This window comes from Vipera ursinii (assembly GCF_947247035.1).
Source record: "Vipera ursinii genome assembly, chromosome: 6".
NCBI lineage: Eukaryota > Metazoa > Chordata > Lepidosauria > Squamata > Viperidae > Vipera > Vipera ursinii.
This window is the reverse complement of record NC_139515.1, coordinates 67,298,740-67,321,448: the sequence shown is the minus strand read 5'-3', so window position 1 is coordinate 67,321,448 and position 22,709 is coordinate 67,298,740. Positions and strand designations below refer to the sequence as shown.

Here is a 22,709-nt window from a genome sequence, read left to right as displayed (position 1 = left end):
TTGTGCAATGCAGGGAATACATAGGCTAAAAGAATTATGAAAGTTCGATCCAGATTTGTCAGCCAGCCAAATTGATGCTTCCTGCCAACTGGTTGATTAGCGAGGGAACAAGTGAGAGAGAAGGAGTAACAATCAAGTGAGCACAAAAAAATTTGTATGCAGAGGCATTTGGAGTTAGGCATGACCTAATTCAAATAAATTACATTAATAGTATATGTATGTGTGCACACGTGACTGAATGCATGTGTGCTCAGATTTGGGCTGGAGGGTAAGGTGATACATCACTGACTCAAACACTGAATTCAAAGGTTGCTTTGAACACAGTTTTAAAGAGATGCTGCATTCAACTCTGCCATGTTCCAGAAGCCAGAAAGGTAGAAAAGCTGATTCTAACTGAATTAGTTACCTGGACAAGTGATTATTTCCCATTCATTGAATGTGTTAAAATAGAAGCTACAACAAATCCATCTCTTACAGATGTTTTTTTATTTGGAGGAGCAGGGTGCTGAATGCAATGGATATTTATTTGTTTTTTTTGTTTGTTTCAGTCCTATCAATATATAAAGATGAGGTATGTAATTTCTGTAGTGTACTGCATGGTAGTGAAAAGACTACAAAGCTTTCCAATTTTAATCTTGGCATGATCATAGCATACCAAATCTAGTGGACAGAACTGAAGTCAAGGAAGAAGTTGCATCTCCCATATTTGGAACTGAGTATCTAACCTATTCCCTGCTTTTATTTGTTTTGTAGCAAGACAAATTGATTTTGAACAAGTAATATGTGGGAGAAAAGAGCTAGTTGCTTTATACATTCACCTAAACGGCAGAATCCAAATATACAAAGAGTTGTGTTGGACCAAACTAATTATCTGTTTATTCACTGTTCTCACAGTGGCCAGGGCCAATATGACACAAACAGAACATGAACTCCAGCAACCGTTGTTGAGAGGTATATTGTCTCTGATATTGGAAATAATATGTAGCCGTCATGACTAGTAGCCATGAAAAGCTTTATTCTCCATCAGTTTTCTCTCATCCATCCAGTCTATTTTTTCATTCATCACCAGAACCTTGACAATAATTTTCATGAGTTCACTATAAGCTAAGTGGTGATGTACTTTGCTCTCTCAGCTTCATTGGATGATCTAAGATTCCTACAAAATTGACAAGAAATCTCAGTCAACAAATAGGTAATTGCATATTTAGGAACTTGTTTACAGAAGCTCACAGAAACACTGGATAGCTAGATTAGTTGTGGATGTATACACATCTGTGTATATACAGAAAAACATACGCCTAACATTCATTACAGGATTTAATTCTAGGTCTTTTCAAATAATCATAAATTCAGCTGTACCAATAACAGATTGAGATTGTGAACAAAAAGTGCACATACACAAACATATATAGATGTAACACATATGTGTTTTACACAGATGAAAATGTAGATACTATGTATGACTTAGCAGAAAAAGGGTTTGGAAAGAATTTAAGATGGTATGCTCTGCATGCTTGTGCTGCTTATTTATTCTTAAAACCCTACAGAATGTTGGAAAGAATATTGCAAAAAGACTCTGCATGTCTATCTGTCCATCCACAGGACAGTGTAGCTCTCTGAAACCTGAACAGATCAAATTTGATGTGCGGAGTAAAACCCAGCAAATCAAAGACTGAATTAAAAGTGGTCAAGATCAAGCTAGGGAGTGGAGAAAATAATTCCAGGAAAGTATTTCCTAATATATTTTTACAGGAGAGGCAGTTGGGCAGTGATTACAAACAGAGCAGATGGTTTCATTCTAAATATGCCTTCATCTTAATTAAGATGAATGTCTGCTTAATCAGAGAATGTCTGCTCTGGGGTCTAAGATAACTCGCCACAGCTAACTCACCATGGCCACCTTGCCATGGCCATCTTGCTGCACCATCTTGCTGTGACCAACTTGCCACAGCCATTTCGCCTCAGCTAATCTGCTGCCTCCATCTCACCACGGGGCAACTTGCAGGAGACAATTCCACTTGGGATAACTCAAAACGATAAATGTCATCCGCCATTGTTTCTTTGACATTATTTCCAGTGACAAAAATGGAATTCCTCCAGGGTGAGTTGGCCATGGCAAATTGTCCCATTCCATCACACATTCCCCAAACTGCAGAGATACACAAGAAGAGAGCTTATACACACATAGACACAGATCTGACCCATTACTACATTACAGGGAGTTCTCGTTTAGCGACCACAACTGGGACTGTTAACGATGTTATGTGAAGTGATCACTAAGAGCAACTGTGACTGTGCTTAGGATCTTATTTCAGGTTTCCTTGGCTTTACAGACCTGCAAAGGTCATAAACACAATGATTGGTTATAAAGTTTTTTTCCATCACTGTCATAACTGTGAAATGGTCACTAAGTGAGGATTATGTGTGCAAAAGAAAATACAATATAGACACCTACAGTAAATGCCCATTGCTGACACAAGGGTTGGAAATAACTCCAGAAGTCTCATTCTGCCTTCTTTCCCTACCTTCATTCCCTATCCACACTTAAGTTGCTAATAATTGACTTACAGGAAGTGGGCACTGAGACAGCAAAATCTAAATTATTTGGGTGAGTAAAACTGAAAATCAAGTGTCAACTAGGAGTCCAAAAAGATGTGTCCAAAATGGATGAACAGATTTTCAGATGGCAAACATAGTTCAATGGTAGCAAATGTGAAGCTGAGCATGCTGAAGCAAATATAAATGCAAGCTTTGTGCACATACCAGTAGGACTGAGTTGGCAGTGACTAACAAGGGATCTTGAAATTGCATGGATTACTGACCAAAAGTGCTCACTCAGTGTCTGGAAAAGGAGAATTTTGTGTCTGAAATCAATTGAAAATGTAATAGATCCACAGACCATAGTAATTTATCAATATATAAATATATAAAACTGGACACATGTAGAATGCTGTTTTCTTTCCTGCACTTAAAAATAGTGCATTGTAAAACAAAAATATCTTCACTCTTAATCTGTTTGAATATGATTTTCCAAGCCCCTCAGCTCTGGTCAGGTTTTTTTTTCTCCTGCTCAGTTTTTAATGCTATCATAAATTTGGGTATATGCTTGACAGGAAAGTCATGTTCTTTATGGAATACTAACCACCAAGCTCTGATCGTAGCAATTCTAGGTGGTATTACCACACATTCTCACTAGATGGCAGCGTTGAACTGTTCCAGCGTAAAATTCTCTGTAAACTCAGCTCAGATGATCAGGATCACTTGGTTTCTGAGATTTACTAATTAAAGCCAAGAACCTAGTATCTCTGAAGAAATCCTTGAAGCTGAGACTTTCCCTTTTGCAGCAAAAGTAAAAGATATTGAGGGGCACAGTAGCACTGAAATTGTGGTTGTTCCAGACTGGGAAACCAATTTCATATATAGGTCAATATGTTATAGTAAAGCTACGGTAATAGAAGCTTGCAAGTTTGCATGTTCTTCCCCTCACAGGAGGAATTAGAAGTTCAAAGGCATTAATGTAAGTCAATATGATACTAATGTATATGATGTGTATCACCAGGCTATTTTGAAAGTGCCTTATTTATTTTTATCCTGTGTTTATTATTTTTATAAATAACTCAAGGCAGCAAACATATGCAATACTACTTCCTCCTCCTGTTTTGCCCCACGATAACCCTAAGAGATGTGTAATTTTTAATGTGGATGTGAAGACAAATATATACAATTACCCAGAATGGTGGAATTTAATGTATTTACAGAATGTGTTCAAATCAAGACTACACATCAATCTGCCAATGATGCTTTAATCTGAATTCTTGCATGGAGTGGGACTTGAGTAGTCCCTTCCAACTTTATTGAGTTTGAATCCATACACTTCCGAGTTGTGTCTCACTCTTGACTCAGGATTAAAAGCACCATCCTAGGCATCTCTAAGACTAATGCTAGTGAATTCAGTGTCGGAGAATCAAGAAACCTTATGTTAAGATTGTAGCTTTTATCATTTTAAGAAATATAGTTCCATGTTTTTCACATTGTACTGAACCAGTTTATTAAATAAGCCACAACAGGCTGATCTTGCTCATTGCTAACACATTAAATTATGGTTTCAAACCAATAGCTAAATCTGTATAATACTCTCATCCAGAATCAAGCAAACTGTATTATTGCTTACTATGCTAATTGATCTCATTTTTATAGATGAAGTTTCTTCATCTCTCCTTCGTTTCTATTATTTTTTTAACTTTTTAGTTTTAGTATTACTAACACCGTTTCCAAGTGGCGCTCAAGTTGCCTGGATAACAAGTCTCATGTAATAATTCTCCCACTGTGTGATACAAACAACACACAACTGAAGTAGCTAATGCACTGATGTTACTACAAAACGTGTAGATAGCCCCCAACTTAGAACTGTTTGTTTAGTGACCATTTGAAGTTGCAGTGGCATTGAAAAAAGCGACTTATGAACATTTTTCAGACTTACGATCATTGCAGCATCCCTGCAGTCACATGATCAAAATTCGGAGGTTAGGGAAATGGTTCATATGTATGTTTGCAGTGTCCCAGGTCATGTGATCACCTTGTGCGACCTTCTGACAAGCAAAATCAATGGAGAAGCCAGATTCACTTAACAACCATGTTACTATCTTAAGAACTGCAGTGATTCACTTAACAACTGTGGCAAGGAAAGTTGTTAGATGGGACAACATTCACTTAAAACTGTTTCACTTAGCAACAGAAATTTTGAGCTCAATTGTGGGCATAAAGTCAAGGACTACTTGTATTTTAAATACTTGAAAGCAGAATGCATTAACCCCCCTTTAATTTAGCTAAATTAAAGCTGTTTTATGAGTGGCTGGTATCCATGCCGAAAATCTTGATTCATATTTTTTATTAAGCTAGGTTTTATTCTAATCAGATTTAAACAAGCCAAGGAGGCCTTATTCACACTTAACACTGAGCCATAAACTATGGTTTAAATGTACAATTTTTTTGCCAAACAAAAACTGAAGTTTTAAAAAATATATTATGATTTAGCTCAATGTGCAAACTGCCTTGAATTAATTTTCTGTATTTTGTTTCCCCTTTTACTAGCTAACTAATCCATCCCACAACTACAGATGTACTATATACATATAAAATATTTGGTATTCTAATATAATATTGTATTATATTTATTTTCTCAGAATAATAAATCTGCAGAAAAGATTAATGCAACGTATTCTTGGATTATAAAAATATTGCTATTTTGGGTCTAGCAGTATGTTTTTTTTTTATTTTAATCCCATTTATATCCCGCCCTTCTCCGAAGACTCAGGGCGGCTTACAATTTAAGCACAAACCAATGTGCTTAGCAATGTAATGCTGCTTTGCAGACAAATAGCGTACAAAACAATGCTGAGCAGCAATAGATGCATGAATACTAACCGAGTTCATGACAGTTTCAATTGTAGCAGCTGTTCTGTAAGCAAAACTTAAGGACTCAAGGAAACTAATAATACAACTTGTTATGTCTGTTTTACCCCTTAATTTCTCCATCTTCCTCAAAACTAGAAAAAAATGTTTGACTGCAACCAGAATAAGTATTTATTCAAATTACACATACCAAGAAAGTTATTTCACAGCCAACTATACAGTCATTCAAGATTCACAAAAAAGAAATAAAGTCACTCCCGAAAAATAATGACTTGACCTCAACACAAGGCATAGCTCTGGTTTTTAAGGCATTGTATCTCTACGGAAGTAGTTACTGAATATGCTGCTTATATTACACATGGCTACTGCACACCTTGTTTGATTCTCTTCCTGAGAATTTCCTGTTACCTCTACTACTGAAGCGACATTCTTTGTAGTCTTCTTCTGTTTATCTTTCTCAACAATTATGTATAAATCAACAGACGAACCAACGCCAAGGTATTTTCTAAAGAAGATAAACAAGAATCTACCCAACTGTAAAACTCACTGGTTCTGTAAAATGAACATTATGAATATTTCTTCTTGGAAAAATTACTCAAATTCAAAGGTAGTTTTTAATTCGTTGGACTTTTTAAATAATCAATCTGAAGTCTAATTTTATTTCATCCAAGTCAATAATAGGAAGAGTGTAAGGCACTTAACAATGGATGTCACTGTTGCATCTTGTTATGACATAAGGAAAATGTTAAATACAGTGAACAATTTTGTTTTTATTGCCCTTTGTTCTTGGGGGGGCATGTTCCATGTTTATCTGTTTTTTTCACTGTTTTCATTTTTTTACCTTGACCCTATATATTTTTGCACCAATGAATTAGGACACAAAGGGTAAATGCAAATTCAACTGATATCACAGTAAACTGTCCCAAGAGAAGGCAGTATTGTAATAGCAAAGTTCTGTTCAATACTACCAATCTTTATTGCCCCTGGACACATCAAAAGTACCTTTGGTTTTGTTATGCAATGGCTAAATTGACACGCATGGATTATGGAAGAATCCAATTTTAAATGTGATTATTCCATAGGATAGTATTCATATGAATACTGTACATATTATATATAATTACAGTTGTTTGCATATTTTAATTAATACATAGAACCTTCTGTGATGGGTTGCTTTATTTCAGTGGTAGGTTTGACATATGCAATATAATGCATAAGTATGTCTGTTTTCAAAGGAGTGTGACAGCCTCTGTGTATGATGGAGCCCCCATACTTGTTAAATTGATGAGGCCATCATAATTTGCTTTTGGGTCCACACCCTCGCCCAGTGCACTACAGATTAAGCTGCAGAAACAAATTAATTTGTCCTAGCAATTAAAATAGTAGAAATAACAGAATCTACCTAACTGGATTAACATTTTTTCCAGAGATATCAACAGCTCCTTTTCCATTCTACCAACTTCCCCAACAACAAAACAACAAAGCTCCTTTGGACTAGGAAAACAATTTTTTTTTTGTAATGTTAAAACATGCTCAATACTCAAACCATTTCATGTATATTTTCCACTTTAACGAACAGCCTATCCAAGTCATTCCTTATGTCATCTAAAGAATCCTTCATTGTTTGCACGTTGTTCTCATTGGTTTCAATTTTCACTGAGTAAGCAACTAAATTGTCAACTGCTGTCCTAAGCATTTTTATGTCAGATTCTACCTGACCAAGAGAAGATCGCACTTCATGAACAGAATCTTTAATAGAAGAGAGTTCTGCCTTATCTCCAGACTGCTCTACATTCACTGAAGACTTTTCTTGGCCCAGCAAAGCAAGAACTTGTTTCTGGATATGACCAAGAGCATCAGCATTATTTGGTAGATCATTCAGACTTCTCCTTAGTTCATCAACATCACTGTAGATTGAGAGCTGTGCTTCCCCAAGACTCCTCACAGTATCGGTCAATGAGCGTACATCATTTTCTATAGTGCTCTGGACAGAACCTAGACCTTCTTCTAACGCAGCCAGCTTAGTGCCATATTTGAAAATGAAAGGTTCTGTTCCTTCGGTGTTCTGGGCAAAAGAGGATGTCAGAGCTTCAACATTCTCTTCTATGGACCCGAGCCTGGATTCCAAGTCTTTACTGCTCTTCTGCAGACTTTCTATGTCATCTTTGGAGAACGCATAGCCTTCTTGAATACCACCAGAAGACCTGATGTGCATCAAGTCATCACTGAGTTTCTTCAGCTCCAATGGAAGATGAGAAAGAGATTCTTCTGCTTTAAGAACTTTCTCTTCTAAAGTCTGTAAGGAAAGGTGCTCTGTATCAGCTACTTCTTTAAACTTCTCATGTTCCTGTTTGAGGTTGACAAGTGCTTTAACTTCAGACAGAACATCAGATTCCATTAAATCTATGGTACTCTGTAAAGTTTCTATACTCTTCGCTTTGGCTTTCAAGGCCCTCTGCATCTCATCAACTGTGTCTTTCAAGACCTGAAGGTCATGTTTGTATGTTTCTGTTTCACCAAGTGAAGCCATCTTTTTTTTAACTTCATTGATTTCGTCTTGGCTCTGTTTCTGGATAAGTGTGAATTCAGCAATATTATCGTTTATAGATCTTGTTAGTTCTGTCAGCCTTTCTTCCACAGTGTTTTCTAGTGACGTGAAATCTTTTTCTCTGGCATCTTTTACAACATGAATACCATCAGACAAATCTTTAAGAATTTCATTTTGTAATTTCTGGAGAACTTCACCAATGCGACTGATCTCACTCTCCCCTTGCCTAACAATCTTCTCGGTGATTTCTTGTTTTTGCTGAGCGTTTTTCAATGCCAAATCAAAGCCACCACAAGCAGAGTGTAAAGACTGTATCTAAAAACAAAATTGAAACATATAAATAAAGGTTGGCATAGCAAAATCAATTATGTCCCACATAGGAAGATCAGTAACTTAAGAGCAGAAGAATCAGACAACATGGTATATCTAAATAAATATGACAGTACATATACACTCACACTTATCTTATAAAATGGTTTAGTGATCCAATTAAAGGCTCCAAGAGCTTTCTACTTGTGACAGTCTAAACATTTATTTGTATTCTTACCAACCTTGTATTATTTTATACTAGCCAGGTTTCATCATAAAAGATTTTGATAGAAATAAAAAGCAATACAAGAATAAAAAATTTGCAGTTTTTAAAATGGAGTCTAAAATGTTCATAATCTGATTTTGTACCAATGGCTAGATTCTGCGCTGCAGATTCACATGGGATTTGCATGCAAGGCACATGTTACGGTACAGTGAAAATATTTCAATGCTAGGATTACCAGATCTGGGCTGAAAAAACATAACCACCTCTAGGTGGCAGCAAGGGGACACAGGAAACTAACTTTTGCTACTTGCTGGTTGTCCATATTATTAGATATGGTTCCCCTTTAATTATGCAACTATTGCTTGTAATTTCAAATAAATTGCTACATGTATATGTACTCAGGATGCTCTTCTGTTGCACAATATAACTATTATGCAAACCACACAATCTTATTTTCCACCAAGTATCTAAATTAATCCACTGAATTATATATGTTCTATAGTTGTTCATCCAACAACCAAGATGGCTTATAGAGTAGTATTGTGAGAAATGTCTTTCCTTTATTAAGGAGCAATGGGATATGTTATAGATCTCCATATTTTAATGCTTCTGGCTTCTAATCAGACATTAGTTCAACATTATGGCTGATATCAATTATAAACATACTGCTTTGTAGGAGATAATTATAGAAAGTAAATACATTTACTTTAACTTTCACAGCCAATATAAACCCATACTGTACAGAAAATTTGGCCCATTTTTACACTGTACAGTCAAACCTTGTGTGTCAGGGGATGTATACCCTCACACACATTTCATTTCCTTTAACCATGTAGATTCTAAACACTTTTACAATCTAACCCAAAGGGCAATTTCAACCAGAGGTACAAGCAGGATGTTATACCTTGGTGCTACTGAAAAACCTCACATTTGCTTTATTTATCTTAAACCAGGATCCAAGGTAAGACTGAAGCAGAGAGGCTACTTTTAAGATCTCCCCAGGATCTTGTATGTGAGTCCAGGAAAACTTGCATTTATATCCCAGCCCTGATGTAAAGCACAAGACCAGATTACTTGCAAGATCTCGTCTCCTGTGATTTTTGCTCATCCAATGAGATCTTCTAGGATAGGCATGCTCTGGGTCCCCTCTGTTAAACAGTCACCTGTATATCTTCCCTTCTGTGGCTCCTGTCCTATGAAACAGCCCCCTCCCCCATGACATATGGATGGCACTGATTCTGGTAATCTTCCAGAAGGCCTTGAAGAGGCCTGATTTTCCCTCAAGCACTGAGACCAGGATGTCAGCTGAGCCTGGCATTCTTTTGTGCATTATTAGTTGCCCAGAGTCACTAAATTGAAAGGGACAGCTTTATAAATTCTATAAACAAAGGATAAATGGGGAAGTATACAATAGCAAAGGTTTATGTTTCGTAATAAATCTGTTTTCATCTACTGACATGATTTGCAGAAGACTGTCTTAGATGAATTTTAAGACATGTGAATTTTGGACTCTTGTTTGCTAAAAAGTAATATAAACGGAATGAATCTCTTTCCTTGTCCTAGATTCAACTGTAATGAAGAAAGTCTAGAATTAGTAAAAATGTGAGCTACTCTTGATTTAGTACATATGCTGCAAATCTGGGCACAGAATTCTTTAACCCTCAGTCACACAGTACTGCACACAAATTAATCACAGAGCATCTTGCTTCAAATCTACCTCTGCCATAAATTCACTAAACCAGTGATTCACAATCTCAGCAGCTTTACTATGGACTGTATGAAATGGCCCAGGAATTCTGGGAGTTGAAGTCCATAGTAGGTTAAGAAACTCTGCACTAAATAGAACTTAGAATTTTCAAGCCATGGAAGCATCAAATAAAAAAAATATTGGAACTCATCAATAATGATCAGTGATAGAAAACTGGCTATGTTCAAGGGAACTTTCAAAAAAAAATCTCACAGAACCCTATAATGGAATCTAAAAACTTTAAAAAAACATAAGTCTGAAAAACTCTAGGAATCTTGATTTCCTAATTCTTATAGTTGCAAACAGAAGATTGGAATGTAACTACTAGATTCTATGACTACATAAAATACTGAACTCAACTATATGGTGAAGCTATGGCCTCCTTCATCCCAAAGTTAGTTCCCAGTAACCTTTGAAGCAATTACTGTACATCCAGATTACTTAAAGATGAAACTTTACTGAACAGAGCAATCTGTGGCCACAAACTTCCTCTGTAGGTTTGCTGCACAATCTGCAATTTGTTCATAGCAATCTTGAGGCTTGCTGTATTAAAAAAAAGTCAAATGTGTATTTTATTAAAATATCCATGTAGTTAAAAGTGAATTCATATTCTAATCCATTTTACACAAAATGGGCCGTTCCTGAGTTAATAGATTTCAATTCCCTGTAATTTCCACTCAATAAAGCTGCGTATTGGAATTGGTCCAGTAACTCCCAAGGGCACCATTTTGGGAAAAGCGGAATAAGCATTCAATTGTCTTATTAATGCATCCCAATCCAACTGAAAATACTTATTACAAACAGTGCAACGTTAACTTTTGTAGTCAAGATTCAAGTATGTGCTATATGGCTCAAAAAAATTAGGCCACTTTGGGTTAGAGTTCCCAAGACTTTTTTGGATGCAACTCTTGAGGGCAATTCCTAAAGACTAAATACTACTAAACATAATGAAGATTGAGTCTGTGAAAACTTGTATATTTTTTTTACTATCCGATTTCCTACCGGAAGCAGGAAAAAACTAGAAAATCCAACGCCCTCCAACTACGCGAGCCTGTGAAGTCCACTCTCTCTCACCCTCGGGCACACTGACTGGCGAAGACTAAAAAGACATTCTAAATTATTAGAAAACAATCAGATGTTATTTCTTAATAGTTGTTTTTCTTCCCCCCCCCTCTCCCCGAGGATTTCAACGTTATTGCCTGGCTATTCTCTGCAACGCCACGCTGCAAAATTGCTCGCGCCGCATGGACCGCACGTGGCTTGCAAAAAAAGAGAAAAAAGAAAAAAGAAAACGCCGCTCCTTGGAGGAAAAGTCTGGCTTTTTAAACGGGCAAAAGCAAATTCCATCACTCTCCACCCACGTAGCAGCCCATCAGCAGCCTTCTCCTCCCTGGAAAGACAACATTCAAGCGCCATGCGCTTGGAGCTACAAAGTCTTCCTCTCCGGCGCGATTGCTTCAGGCGAGCAAATTTGGCGGCGTTCCAAAGCAAGGCGAACCATCGCCTCATACCTCCGAACAATTAAATCCCCAAAACGGGGGCATATGATGGGCGGCTTCTGCCTCTCCTCCCCCCAACCTCAGGCTCCGGCTGGTCAGCCTTGGAAAGGCTGCCCTCGACGCTTCCCGGGGAAGAAATGAGGACCCCAAATGCAGTTCAAATGGGATAGGGCAGGGGTCGGCAACCTCGGCTCTTTTATGACTCGTGGACTTCAACTCCCAGAATTCCTGAGCCAGCATAGCTGGCTCAGGAATTCTGGGAGTTGAAGTCCACGAGTCATAAAAGAGCCGAGGTTGCCGACCCCTGGTATAGGGTTTCCTGCCTGAGCAGGGGGTTGGACTAGATGACCTCCAAGGTCCCTTCCAACTTTATATTATTATTATTATCTTCCCCAACTACCTTTTGCACGGCGCCTTCCAAGGAGCGGGTCAGCTCTTCCCGCTGCTTGGTGAAGCTTTCCTGCCTCTGGCTGATCTGGCTGACTTCCCCCAAAAGGTGGTGGACGTAATAGCCCGAAGCCGCAGCGGCTGCCAAGAAAGTCAAAGACAGGAGAAAGTTCAGGATGGCGCCGCAGCTGCAGGACGAGGCAGCTTTGCCCCCGCCAGAAGGCGGAGAGCCCCCTTTGCTGCCTTTGGAGTGGGCCTGGGCCTGGGGCGGCGGCGGCGGCGGCTGCTTCTTCGCCACGTCATCGGCTTGGTTGGAATGGGCCCCCTTTTCGGAAGAAGCGGGGTTGCCGCTGTTCTTGCTGCTCCTTTGTTTGGCCGCCGAGGATGACATGCTAAGCTGAGGCGCCTTGACTCTCTCTCTCTCTCTCTGTGTACTCTTCTGAAGGCGTCGGAGCGAGATGGAGCGGTGTGGAGACTTCCCCGAGGCGCACTTGGAAGACCCCGCGAGAAGAAGAAAGGCTGGAGCTGGGAGGAAAGGGGCGCTTCTCCTCCATTCAAGTTCGGTATGGGAGAGACGGGAGGGAAGGCACGGAATTCAGGCGGGCTTCATCTCCGCCCTGCCCAGCGGCGAGCGCCGCCTCCCCAAGTTCCATAACGCGGGGGTGGGAAAGGGTAACTGCCACGCACACCGATCGAGGAGGAAAAGGATGGACCGGGAGCGCAGAGAGAAACGCGGAGGGAGGGAGGGAGGGCGGGAAGCGAAGCTGCATTTCCTGCACTTGGCATTTTTGCAAAAACGTCCCTTCGAGTACAGGGAAAGTGGTGTGGAATCTCTTGTGTCCCGTTCCCCCCCCCCAAATAAAACCTTCGCCTAAGTTTCTGCCGTTAGAAATGTCTTGTTTTTTCTACTTTTCTAGACCAGCGTTTTCCAACCTTAGGAACTTGAAGATGCGTGGACTTCAACTCCCAGAATTCCCCAGCCAGCTATGCTGGCTGGGGAATTCTGGGAGTTGAAGTCCACGCATCTTCAAGTTCCTAAGGTTGGGAAACGCTGGTCTAGACTCTTTGTTGCCTTGAGTGCAGCCGCTTCGACGTTTATTTTGGGGGGAAACCCTTCAAGATCCGAGAATTTTAAACTTGAATTATAGCTGCTAGGGGAAAACCTAAAGAAGTGGTTCCCAGAGACTTTTGGAAGTCGCGGGTGAACACGGGCACTTCCGAGGGAAGTGAACTGATGTGAGGAGTAAAAATTCAACTCCAAGGATGTTGGAAAGTTTTATTAAAGCTTTTGCAAAAGTGGTGGAACTCTTGGTAATAGCAAATCCCAGAATCCACACTTGAATCAATTTTTGCATATATTTTAATATCCTGCCCCATACATCACACCACATCCTTCCAAAGTGAGCCCAGTTGATAGGCCCACCCGGTCACATGCTTTCCGACCGGCTAAGCAACCATTACAATTACCAGACCCTCCAATTATTAGATCAAATACCCTTTTCTTCCTATCTTATCTTCACTCCCTTTTCTGTGACATGATTTGTAACATCCTGCTAACCTTATCTACAAGGTGAACTGTTACCCAAGATGGATAATTGCTATTATAAAAGATTTGTGTCTTCCCTTGTTTTTCTATAAAAATGCCTGCTTTGCATCTAGAAGCTATGTGTGTAATAGAGTTCATGCTTCGGTTAAACATGGCTGCAGTTTGATTCTTAGTTATACTTTTAAATACTAACTCTAAGCAGTTTTTATAAAGAATAAGCTTTATGTTATAATAATAATAATAAGAAGAAGAAGAAGAAGAAGTAGTAGTAGTAGTAGTTGGAAGGGACCTTGGAGGTCATCTAGTCCAACCCCCTCCTAAGGAAGGAAACCCTATACCATTTCAGACAAATGGCTGTCCAGTCTCTTCTTAAAAACTTACAGTGTTGGAGCATTCACCACTTCTGGAGGCAGGTTGTTCCACTGGTTAGTTGTTCTAACTGTCAGGAAGTTTCTCCTTAGTTCTAGGTTGCTTGCCTAGTTTCCATCCGTTGCTTCTTGTCCTGCTTTCAGGTGCTTTGGAGAATAGCTTGACTCCTTTGTGGCAGTTTCTGAGATATTGGAACACTGCTATCATGTCACCCCTCACCCTTCTCTTCATTAAACTACACATACCCAATTCCAGCAACCATTCCCTATATGTTTTAGCCTCCAGTCCCCAATCATCTTTGTTGCTTTTCTCTGTACCCTTTCTAGAGTCTCGACATCTTTTTTACATCGTGGTGACCAAAACTGGATGCAGTATTCCAGGTGTGGCCTTACCAAGGCATTGCAAAGTGGTATTAGTACTTCACGTGATCTTGATTCTATCCCTCTGTTAATGCAGCCTAGCACTGTGTTGGCTTTTTTGGCAGCTGCAGCACACTGCTGGCTCATATTTAAGTGATTGTCCACTAGGACTCCGAGATCTCTCTCACAGTTACTACTGTCGAGCAAGGTACCACCTATACTATACCTGTGCATTTGATTTTTCCTGCCTAAATGTAGAACCTTACTTTTTTCGCAATTGAATTTCATTTTGTTAGATAGTGCCCAGTGTTCGAGTCTGTCCAGATCCTCCTGTATCTTAAGCCTATCTTCTGGAGTATTGGCTATTCCTGCCAGCTTGATGTCATCTGCAAATTTGATGAGTTCCCCGTCTATCCCCTCATCCAAATCGTTGATGAAGATGTTGAAGAGCACTGGGCCCAGAACAGAGCCCTGGGGCACCCCACTACACACTTCCTTCCACGTAGATGCAGTTCCATTGAGGACCACACGCTGAGTACGGCCTGTCAGCCAGCTACGAATCCATCTGGTGGTGATGCTATCTAACCCACATTTTTCTATCTTATCAAGTAGTAGGTTGTGATCTACTTTATCAAATGCCTTACTGAAGTCCAAGTAAATTATATCTACAGCATTCCTCTGGTCCACTAGTTTTGTCACTTGGTCAAAGAATGCAATAAGGTTTGTCTGGCATGATCTGTTTTTGACAAACCCATGTTGGCTTTTAGTGATAACTTTGTTCACATCAAGGTGTTCGCTGATTTGTTGTTTGATTATCTTTTCCAGAATTTTCCCAGGTATTGAGGTCAGGCTGATAGGTCTGTAGTTTCCTGGATCTATTTTTTTCCCTTTTTTAAGATGGGAACTACATCAGCTCTCTTCCAGTCCTCTGGTAGTTCCCCAGTGTTCCAGGATCTTTGAAATATATAGTTCAATGGTTCTGAGATCACGTCTGCCAGTTCCTTGAGAACCTTGGGGTGTAATCCATCTGGTCCTGGTGATTTGAACTTGTCTAGGCTGGACAGGTGCTCACCATTTTCTTGCCTATCTTAACTTGCGTTCCTATTCTGTTTTTATGGCACTGGGTTTTGGTAGGTTGGACTGTTTTTTCCCTTTCTGTAAAGACAGACGCAAAAAAATGAGTTAAATAGTTCTGCTTTCTCCCTGCTGCTTGTCACCTTCTTGCCATTTTCCCCTACTAATGGACCAATCATTTCCTTAACTTTTTTCTTGTTTCTTATATGTTGAAAGAAGCTTTTTTTGCTATTTTTGACTTTGGTCACAAGCCTTAGTTCATTTTGAGCCTTAGCTTCCCTCACTTCATCTTTGCAGGCATGGGCTGTTTGCTGATATTCTGCCTTAGTTATGTGCCCCTCTTTCCACTTCTTATACTTGTCCTTTTTATCTTTCAGTTTATCAGAGAGTTCTTTATGCAGCCATTCTGGTTTCTTTTGAAAGCTGTTATTTTTCTTCTTTGTTGGTATTGTGCTAGACTGGGCCTTTATTATCTCACTTTTCAAAATTTCCCAAGCTTCCTGAGTTGTTTTCCCCTTTAGGATTCTCATCCATGGAATTCTTCCCAAGGTCTCTCTAAGTTTATTGAAGTCTTTTAAAATCCAAGACTAGTTTGGCTGTATTCTATTGCTTGTGCTTCCATAATGTTGAATTCCAATATTGCATGATCACTTCCCCCCAAGGTTCCTGTGGCTTTGACACTTTCTATCATTTCATCTCTGTTAGTGAGAATTAAATCCAACATGGCTAATCCCCTAGTTCCCTTCTCTAGTTTTTTGGGAGAGAAAGTTGTCTGCTAGGTTTGTCAGGAATCTGTTAGATCTTCCACTTGGTGCAGAATTTGTCTCCTAGTTGATATCAGGGTAATTAAAGTCCCCCATTACTATTGTGATGCGCTTCCTACATACCTTAGTTAACTGACTAGCAAAAAGTTCATCTATTTCCTCTGCTTGGATGGGCGGCCTATAGTATACACCTATGGCAATGTCATTTTTTCCCCTTTTATATTGACCCAAATACATTCAAGTTTACAGTTTTCATCATTGTTGTGCGCTCTATTTCTGTAGAGATAAAGTTATTTCTTATATAGAGAGCAACTCCACCTCCTCTTTTGTTTAGTCTATTTCTTTTAAATAATTTAAATCCCTCTAGCTGTGTGTTCCATTTGTGGGTTTCGTCCCACCATGTTTCTGTAATGGCAACAATATCATATCCGCCCTCATTTACCTGAATTTCTAGTTCACCCTGCTTACTGTTCATACTCTGCGCATTGGTGTACAGACATTTGAGTCCTTTATGACTGACCCTGTGTTTACTTGCTACATAACTTGTGTGGTGCCTAAGTTCCGCTATTTTCTTAGATTGCCGGGGACAGTGATGTTCTGTATCAATTAACTCACTGTCCCCGTTGTTTAGTTTAAATATTCCTTCAGAAAAGCTGTGAATTTATTGCCAAGTAACTCAGTCCCTTTCTTGGATGGATGCAGACCATCTCTTTTGTACATTTTTTCATTGGACCAGCTACAGACATTGTGACTAATATAACCAAAGCCTTCTCCTTTAAACCACTCCTTTAGCCACATATTAAATTCTGCTATATGCTGGCCTTTTCCATTTTGCTCCTTATACACTGGTAAGACCTCTGAAAAAGTGAGTCTACAGCCTATTCTGCTGAGTTCCTGCCCTAAGCTCTGGAAATTATTCTGCAAGCTCTGGAAATCATTCTGCAGCTCTGGAAATCATGAAAAATGAATTCATAAGCTATATGTTATTCTACAATAGTGTGCACTATTCTAAAAGTATCCTTTAAGTCAATACATACATACATACATACATATTTCCTCTCTATTTCTTCATCTTATTATATCTCCTTTCCTAAATGTATCTTAGGTAAGTGCCTCTATATGCCTATCCCTTTAACAGAAATGGAAAATTGCAACATGTACATTTCTCACACTGATGAGCATTATTTCGTCATGGCGTAAATAAGCCCTGATAATCATTTTCTTCCTTCTCAGATAAGACAGATCTTCCAAACATTGAGATTGTCCTTGACCCGTGTTGGAATAAGGCAGAAAATGCTACAGTAGTTTAATTTCAGAACAGCTAAGAATGTCGTGAGCCTTCCTCATTTGTGGGTTGGGGATAAAATGAAAGTAATGTCAAGGAGCCCCGACTAAAAAAAATGTGGTTTTTTTGTTTTGTTTTTTTGGGGGGGTTTTTTGTGTGTGTGCTGTGATCAGGTGCAATTTCTGGAAAAGACTTACTCAACAGGAATAGTCTCTTACATGGAGATCTTTGCTGAACTGGTGCACATACTCTTAGAAAAGAAATCTTGTTAATATCTATGGTGTGCTTTGCTAGTCCATGGGTTTTCAAGAAAAAGCCTCACCTTTTGTGGAAGGGGGAGAGAGATGTATATGGAATATGTGCAAGCGAATTGTCTTCCTGAAGCTGTAGCCTTTGATGTCTGCATGTCACACTATTTCATAGGACTGCAGCTTAAATATTCTTGGTCGTCAGAATAATGATACTGTGTAATGGGAAAGTGCCACATTCCAAATCATACTGCTAAGCTTGTAAGCTGCCCTGAGTCCTCGGAGAAGGGCGGGATATAAATGGAATTAAAATTAAAATAAATAAAAAAAATAGTCACTCATAAGGATTTCAGCAAAACTTTATTATTTTAGAGAAGGTCCAATGGCTGTAGATCTATGCTACAAGCAAACTGATGCCTCTGCCACCAATCAGGTTGATGCCAGTGTTGAGTGTTTTCCATGTGCTAAGTTCAAACATCTTCCTGCCCCATGGGCATAGTTTTGTGCACGCAGCAAGATGATAAGGTTCTGTTTATACATAATTTTCCTATTCCAGTGGGAAGCAACTGGAATCTGTGCAGTGCCTAGTGATGCAATTGTTTAGACTACTGCAACGCTCTCTACATGGGGCTGCCCTTGAGGACCACCCGGAGGCTTCAACTGGTACAGAATGCGGCCGCACGAGTCGTGATGGGGGTCTCCCGATACTCCCATGTAACACCTCTACTCCGCGAGCTGCATTGGCTTCCAGTTGCCCTTCGGGTGAGATTCAAGGTGCTGGTGATGACCTATAAAGCCCTAAATGGCGAGGGCCCGGGATATTTGAGGGAACACCTGCTGCCAGCATCAAGTTCCCTTCGTCCAGTGCGCTCCCACAGGGAGGGTCTCCTCAGGGTGCCGCCGGTTAAAGACTACCGGCGGGTAACATCCAGGGGTAGGGCCTTCTCAGTGGGTGTGCCTGCCCTGTGGAACCAGCTGCCTGCGGAGCTTAGGACTGCCCCCACCTTCCGTTCTTTCCGCCAGGACCTGAAGACCTGGCTCTTCGAGCTCTCTGGCCCAGGCTGAGAATATTTTTAATTTTAATTTTAACTGGGTTTTAATTTTCTCAGGGTTTTATTTAATCTCTTTTAATTTGTTTTAACGTTTGTATTTACTGTTTTTTAAATGCCCTGTAAACCGCCCTGAGTCCTTCGGGAAAGGGCGGTATATAAATAAAATAAATAAATAAATACTGGGAACTTCAGTCTACTTCCCACTCAAACCTGAAGCTGTATTTGAAAATGCCCTTTCCAAAATACTTTCTATTTATATCCTAATGTTTTACTACTGCTCCTTCCACTTTTTTCTGAATGGAAAAATGTAGTGGCAGAAAAGTTAACATAGCTGCGCAATGGCTTTTTACAACTGTGCTAGGAGTTTTTCATGCAGAAGCAATTGGGCCTTTAGTGTCAATCAAAAACAATGTATAGAATGAAGGAGGGTTTCTGAAATTCTGAGTGATACAGCAATTGTTCAATTAGAAAAAAAAGCATTCTTCAATTTCTTAAATTTTTTAAAACCTTCGATACAGAAATTTTTTTTAAAGGAAGGATAATAATTTGATTCATGATCCAGCTGCAAATTGCATAAGTGCAACTATAATACTACTGTCATTGCACTCTTTAAGTGGCAACTTTGCTACAAGAGGAAAAAAAGGCCAGTGTTGCAGTTATTTCAGACTGGTGTCTCAATAATCTCGGTGAATATAGATGTTTCTCTAAATACTTCTTTTTCTCTAAAAACAGAATATGTTGAGTCTGTTCAATGAAAAAAGAGTCCTCATTACTAAAATGTGAACATCTCATGTAGTTCCCTCCCCTTCTGGCCATTTCTCAGCTGATCAATTTATTTCTGAACATGGACCTGCTTCCTATTTTCAGACAATTGTATTCATGTGATGGTCTCCATTGCCATAGATAATTAATTTTAAATTACCTTGCTCAAATAGACTGGCCTGCATTAGAAAATGGGAGCTATGACATACTCAATTCAGATGTTGTTGAATCATGAATTTTGTAAATGCAAAATTACAAGCTCTATCCAGTGCTGAAGAGAGAAAGACATAATGCTACCTAACCTGTACTGCAAACATCTAGGTGGGAATTCAGTGGTTCCAAAATATGTCTTTGTAGCCTTAAGTACAGATTAGTCTCTGAACAATTCTTCATTTATTTATTGAGAAGCCAATTGCACTGAGTTTGATAAAACTTATTTTCAGGTGGATAGAGGTATGTAGGATTAGAAGACTTAGTTTCCAGTCATTTAGTCTAGATGGCAACCGTAGCCTTTGAGGAAAAGATACATTTTTAGAATGATTCTAGATTAGTCTAGAGTTTAGACTAATAGTCTTCTACAACCTTCTTAGGTGTTTCTGAGGGAAAGTTTGCATAGTGTAAATCCCACCATCTTTATAATCCTTATGCACTAAATAGATCTCACAAGGTTTTCAGACAATTAAGAGACACTGCATCAGCTTACATTTGGAAATAGATTCAGGTAATCCCTATGAACTATGATTGACCGAGGTAAGGGCAGAATTCAAAGAAAAACATGAACATAAACTTGGAGTACTTCTGTGAAAAATGTTACTTAGATAATATTTACAGAGTTTTATCTTGAGCAAGGACTATGACTTCAGGTTTCAAATTCTGATTTCCCATTTGCTGTTAATGTACCATTACATGGATACATCTGCAAAAGAGTAATTACCCAGGAGACTCTAGATAGGATGAATGTACCACTGAAACCAAAATCTACAGGCAGTCCTTAACTTACAGCTGTTCATTCAGTGACCATTTGAAGTTACAATGGCACTGAAAAATGTGATTTATGACTATTTTTCAGGTTGTTGCACCATCCCCATGGTCACGTGATCAAAATTTGGAGGCTTGGCAACTGACTCACGACGGTCACAATTTCCTGGGTCATGTGATCACCAAAGTTAATGGGGAAGCCAGATTCACTTAACAATCGTGCTACTAACTTAACAACAGGAGTGATTCACTTAAGAACTGTGACAAGAAAGATCATAAAAAGAGGCAAAACTCACTTAACTGTCTTGATTAGCAACAGAAATTTTGGGCTCAATTGTGGTTGTAAGTCGAGAACGACCTATACATCTCTCCCTTTTGACAAATATCTTTGAGCGTTACTGTTTAAGTTGCATAGGGAGTATGTGTTTAACACTATTGTTGCCGAACTGTTTATATATTATGGACGTAACTAAATAAAATTTGCAATCTGAATCTTTACAAGTTTATTCCATATGAACTTTATCAGATACACATAACTAGAATATCAACTTAGAAAAAATGTAATTGGGATTAATAAGTATCATTCTGGCAGAAGTAAAAGGGGGATTAAAGGAGCAACAAGACTCAAAGGCACCTCTTTCTCTTTTTGTAAATATGATTATAGGCCACACCTACCATTGCAGTTGTTTTATATGAATGCACTAATAACTTCCTCCCAAATTTCCAAATGTACTCCCTTCAGCAAAAGAACTTCCTTGTGGCATATTTTTATAACTACAGTCCATTTACTGTATTGTATGTTTTATGGTGCCACGACCATGTTAACAATACCCAAGAACAACTACTTGAGAACAGACTGGACATGTTTGAGCAAGTCTAGAGTAACCTTCTTGCTTTTTCTTTGTGCCTAAACTGAGTCTACTTTTTCAGCAACCTGAGGCAGACATTTCCTATGGGTCTTCCTTCAGCGATACTGCTTTTTGCTTCTGGATATTATGCCCTACTACCCTATCTCCTCTCCAGAAGTAAACTATGTGAAAGAAAAATGTATGTATCCAATATAGCCTTATTCAAATAAGAAATGGAAATAAACAGCTCACTGACCAATGGCACTTAGATTGTATTTGCCCACCTTAGCAGTCAAACCCAATCTCAAATTTTGACCTATGATAGTTAAAGGCTGTGAAAAGTGTAATAAACCAGCATTCCTAAATCAAGTGTTCATCCTATACAGTATGTCCCAGAATCCCCAGGCAACCTATTGTACATGTTGTGTGGCAATTGTGAGAGTAATAGGCCCCAAACATTTGAAGCCAGACTGGGCACAGCTGGAGAAAACTAAAAATACTGAAATAATTTTGTCAGCCTAATATTTGAGGGGCTGTCACAGAGAGAAGGGGCCCAGCCTATTTTCCAAAGCACCAGAAGGTAGAACAAGAAGCAATGGATGGAAACTAATCAAAGAGAGAAGCAACCTAGAACTAAGGAGAAATTTCCTAATGGTGAGAGCAGTTAACCAATGGAGCAACTTGCCTTCAGAAGTTGTGGGTACTTCATCACTGGAGACTTTCAAGAAAAAGACTGGACAATCACTTATCAGAAATGGTATTGGGTCTCCTGCTTTTTTGGGGGGGATGTTGGACTAGATGACCTACAAAGTCCCTCCAACTCCGTAAAATTCTTCAATGTATTTCTTCTGCACTGCTCAGTCATGCATTTGATCAGTCTTCATTTATTCAACCCATTCATTCTTGACCCTGTTTTATTCCACACCTATGTATCCCATTTGCACTGCATTTATTTTTTTGCCATATCCAACTTTCACTTCTTTACACACACCCTTCTTTCATAAGCATTTATTTCTCACAATGGACTACATAGTTGGCAACCGTCTACTGTAGTATATGAATTATATTTGCAGGTATGCCAATTTTTCTCTACTTGGAGAATGACTTTTCACTCTAGACTGAGCAGTGATATTTCTTCAGCTACTGAGAGAACTAGCCAAATAGATTTTGTATGTGTGGGTGGGTGTTTCAATAGACATGGGGAAGAAGAAAAAATAATGCCACTGCTGTAGTATGGGAGTGTCTTGGTTACTTTATAAAATGAAACAGTCTAGCATCCTGCCCTCCTAACAGGTG

General features: G+C 39.2%; 1 protein-coding gene across 1 annotated transcript; it reads right to left on the bottom strand.

Annotated features, from left to right (window-relative positions):
- Positions 1–5,998: 5,998 nt before the first annotated feature.
- Positions 5,999–12,766, bottom strand: CKAP4 (cytoskeleton associated protein 4). Its single transcript, XM_083366413.1, has 2 exons — positions 12,142–12,766; positions 5,999–8,275 (listed from the first exon to the last, which is right to left on the bottom strand). The coding sequence occupies exons 1-2, from the start codon at positions 12,517–12,519 to the stop codon at positions 6,953–6,955; spliced, it is 1,701 nt and encodes a 566-aa protein (XP_083222539.1). The 5' UTR covers positions 12,520–12,766; the 3' UTR covers positions 5,999–6,952.
- Positions 12,767–22,709: the final 9,943 nt, after the last annotated feature.

Excerpts from the sequence above, each read along its gene's own strand:
- CKAP4 (XM_083366413.1), bottom strand. The coding sequence starts at position 12,519 with ATGTCATCCTCGGCGGCCAAACAAAGGAGCAGCAAGAACAGCGGCAAC. Across the intron at positions 8,276-12,141 it reads TGGAAGGCGCCGTGCAAAAG|ATACAGTCTTTACACTCTGC; the intron begins GTAGTTGGGGAA and ends TTTTGTTTTTAG.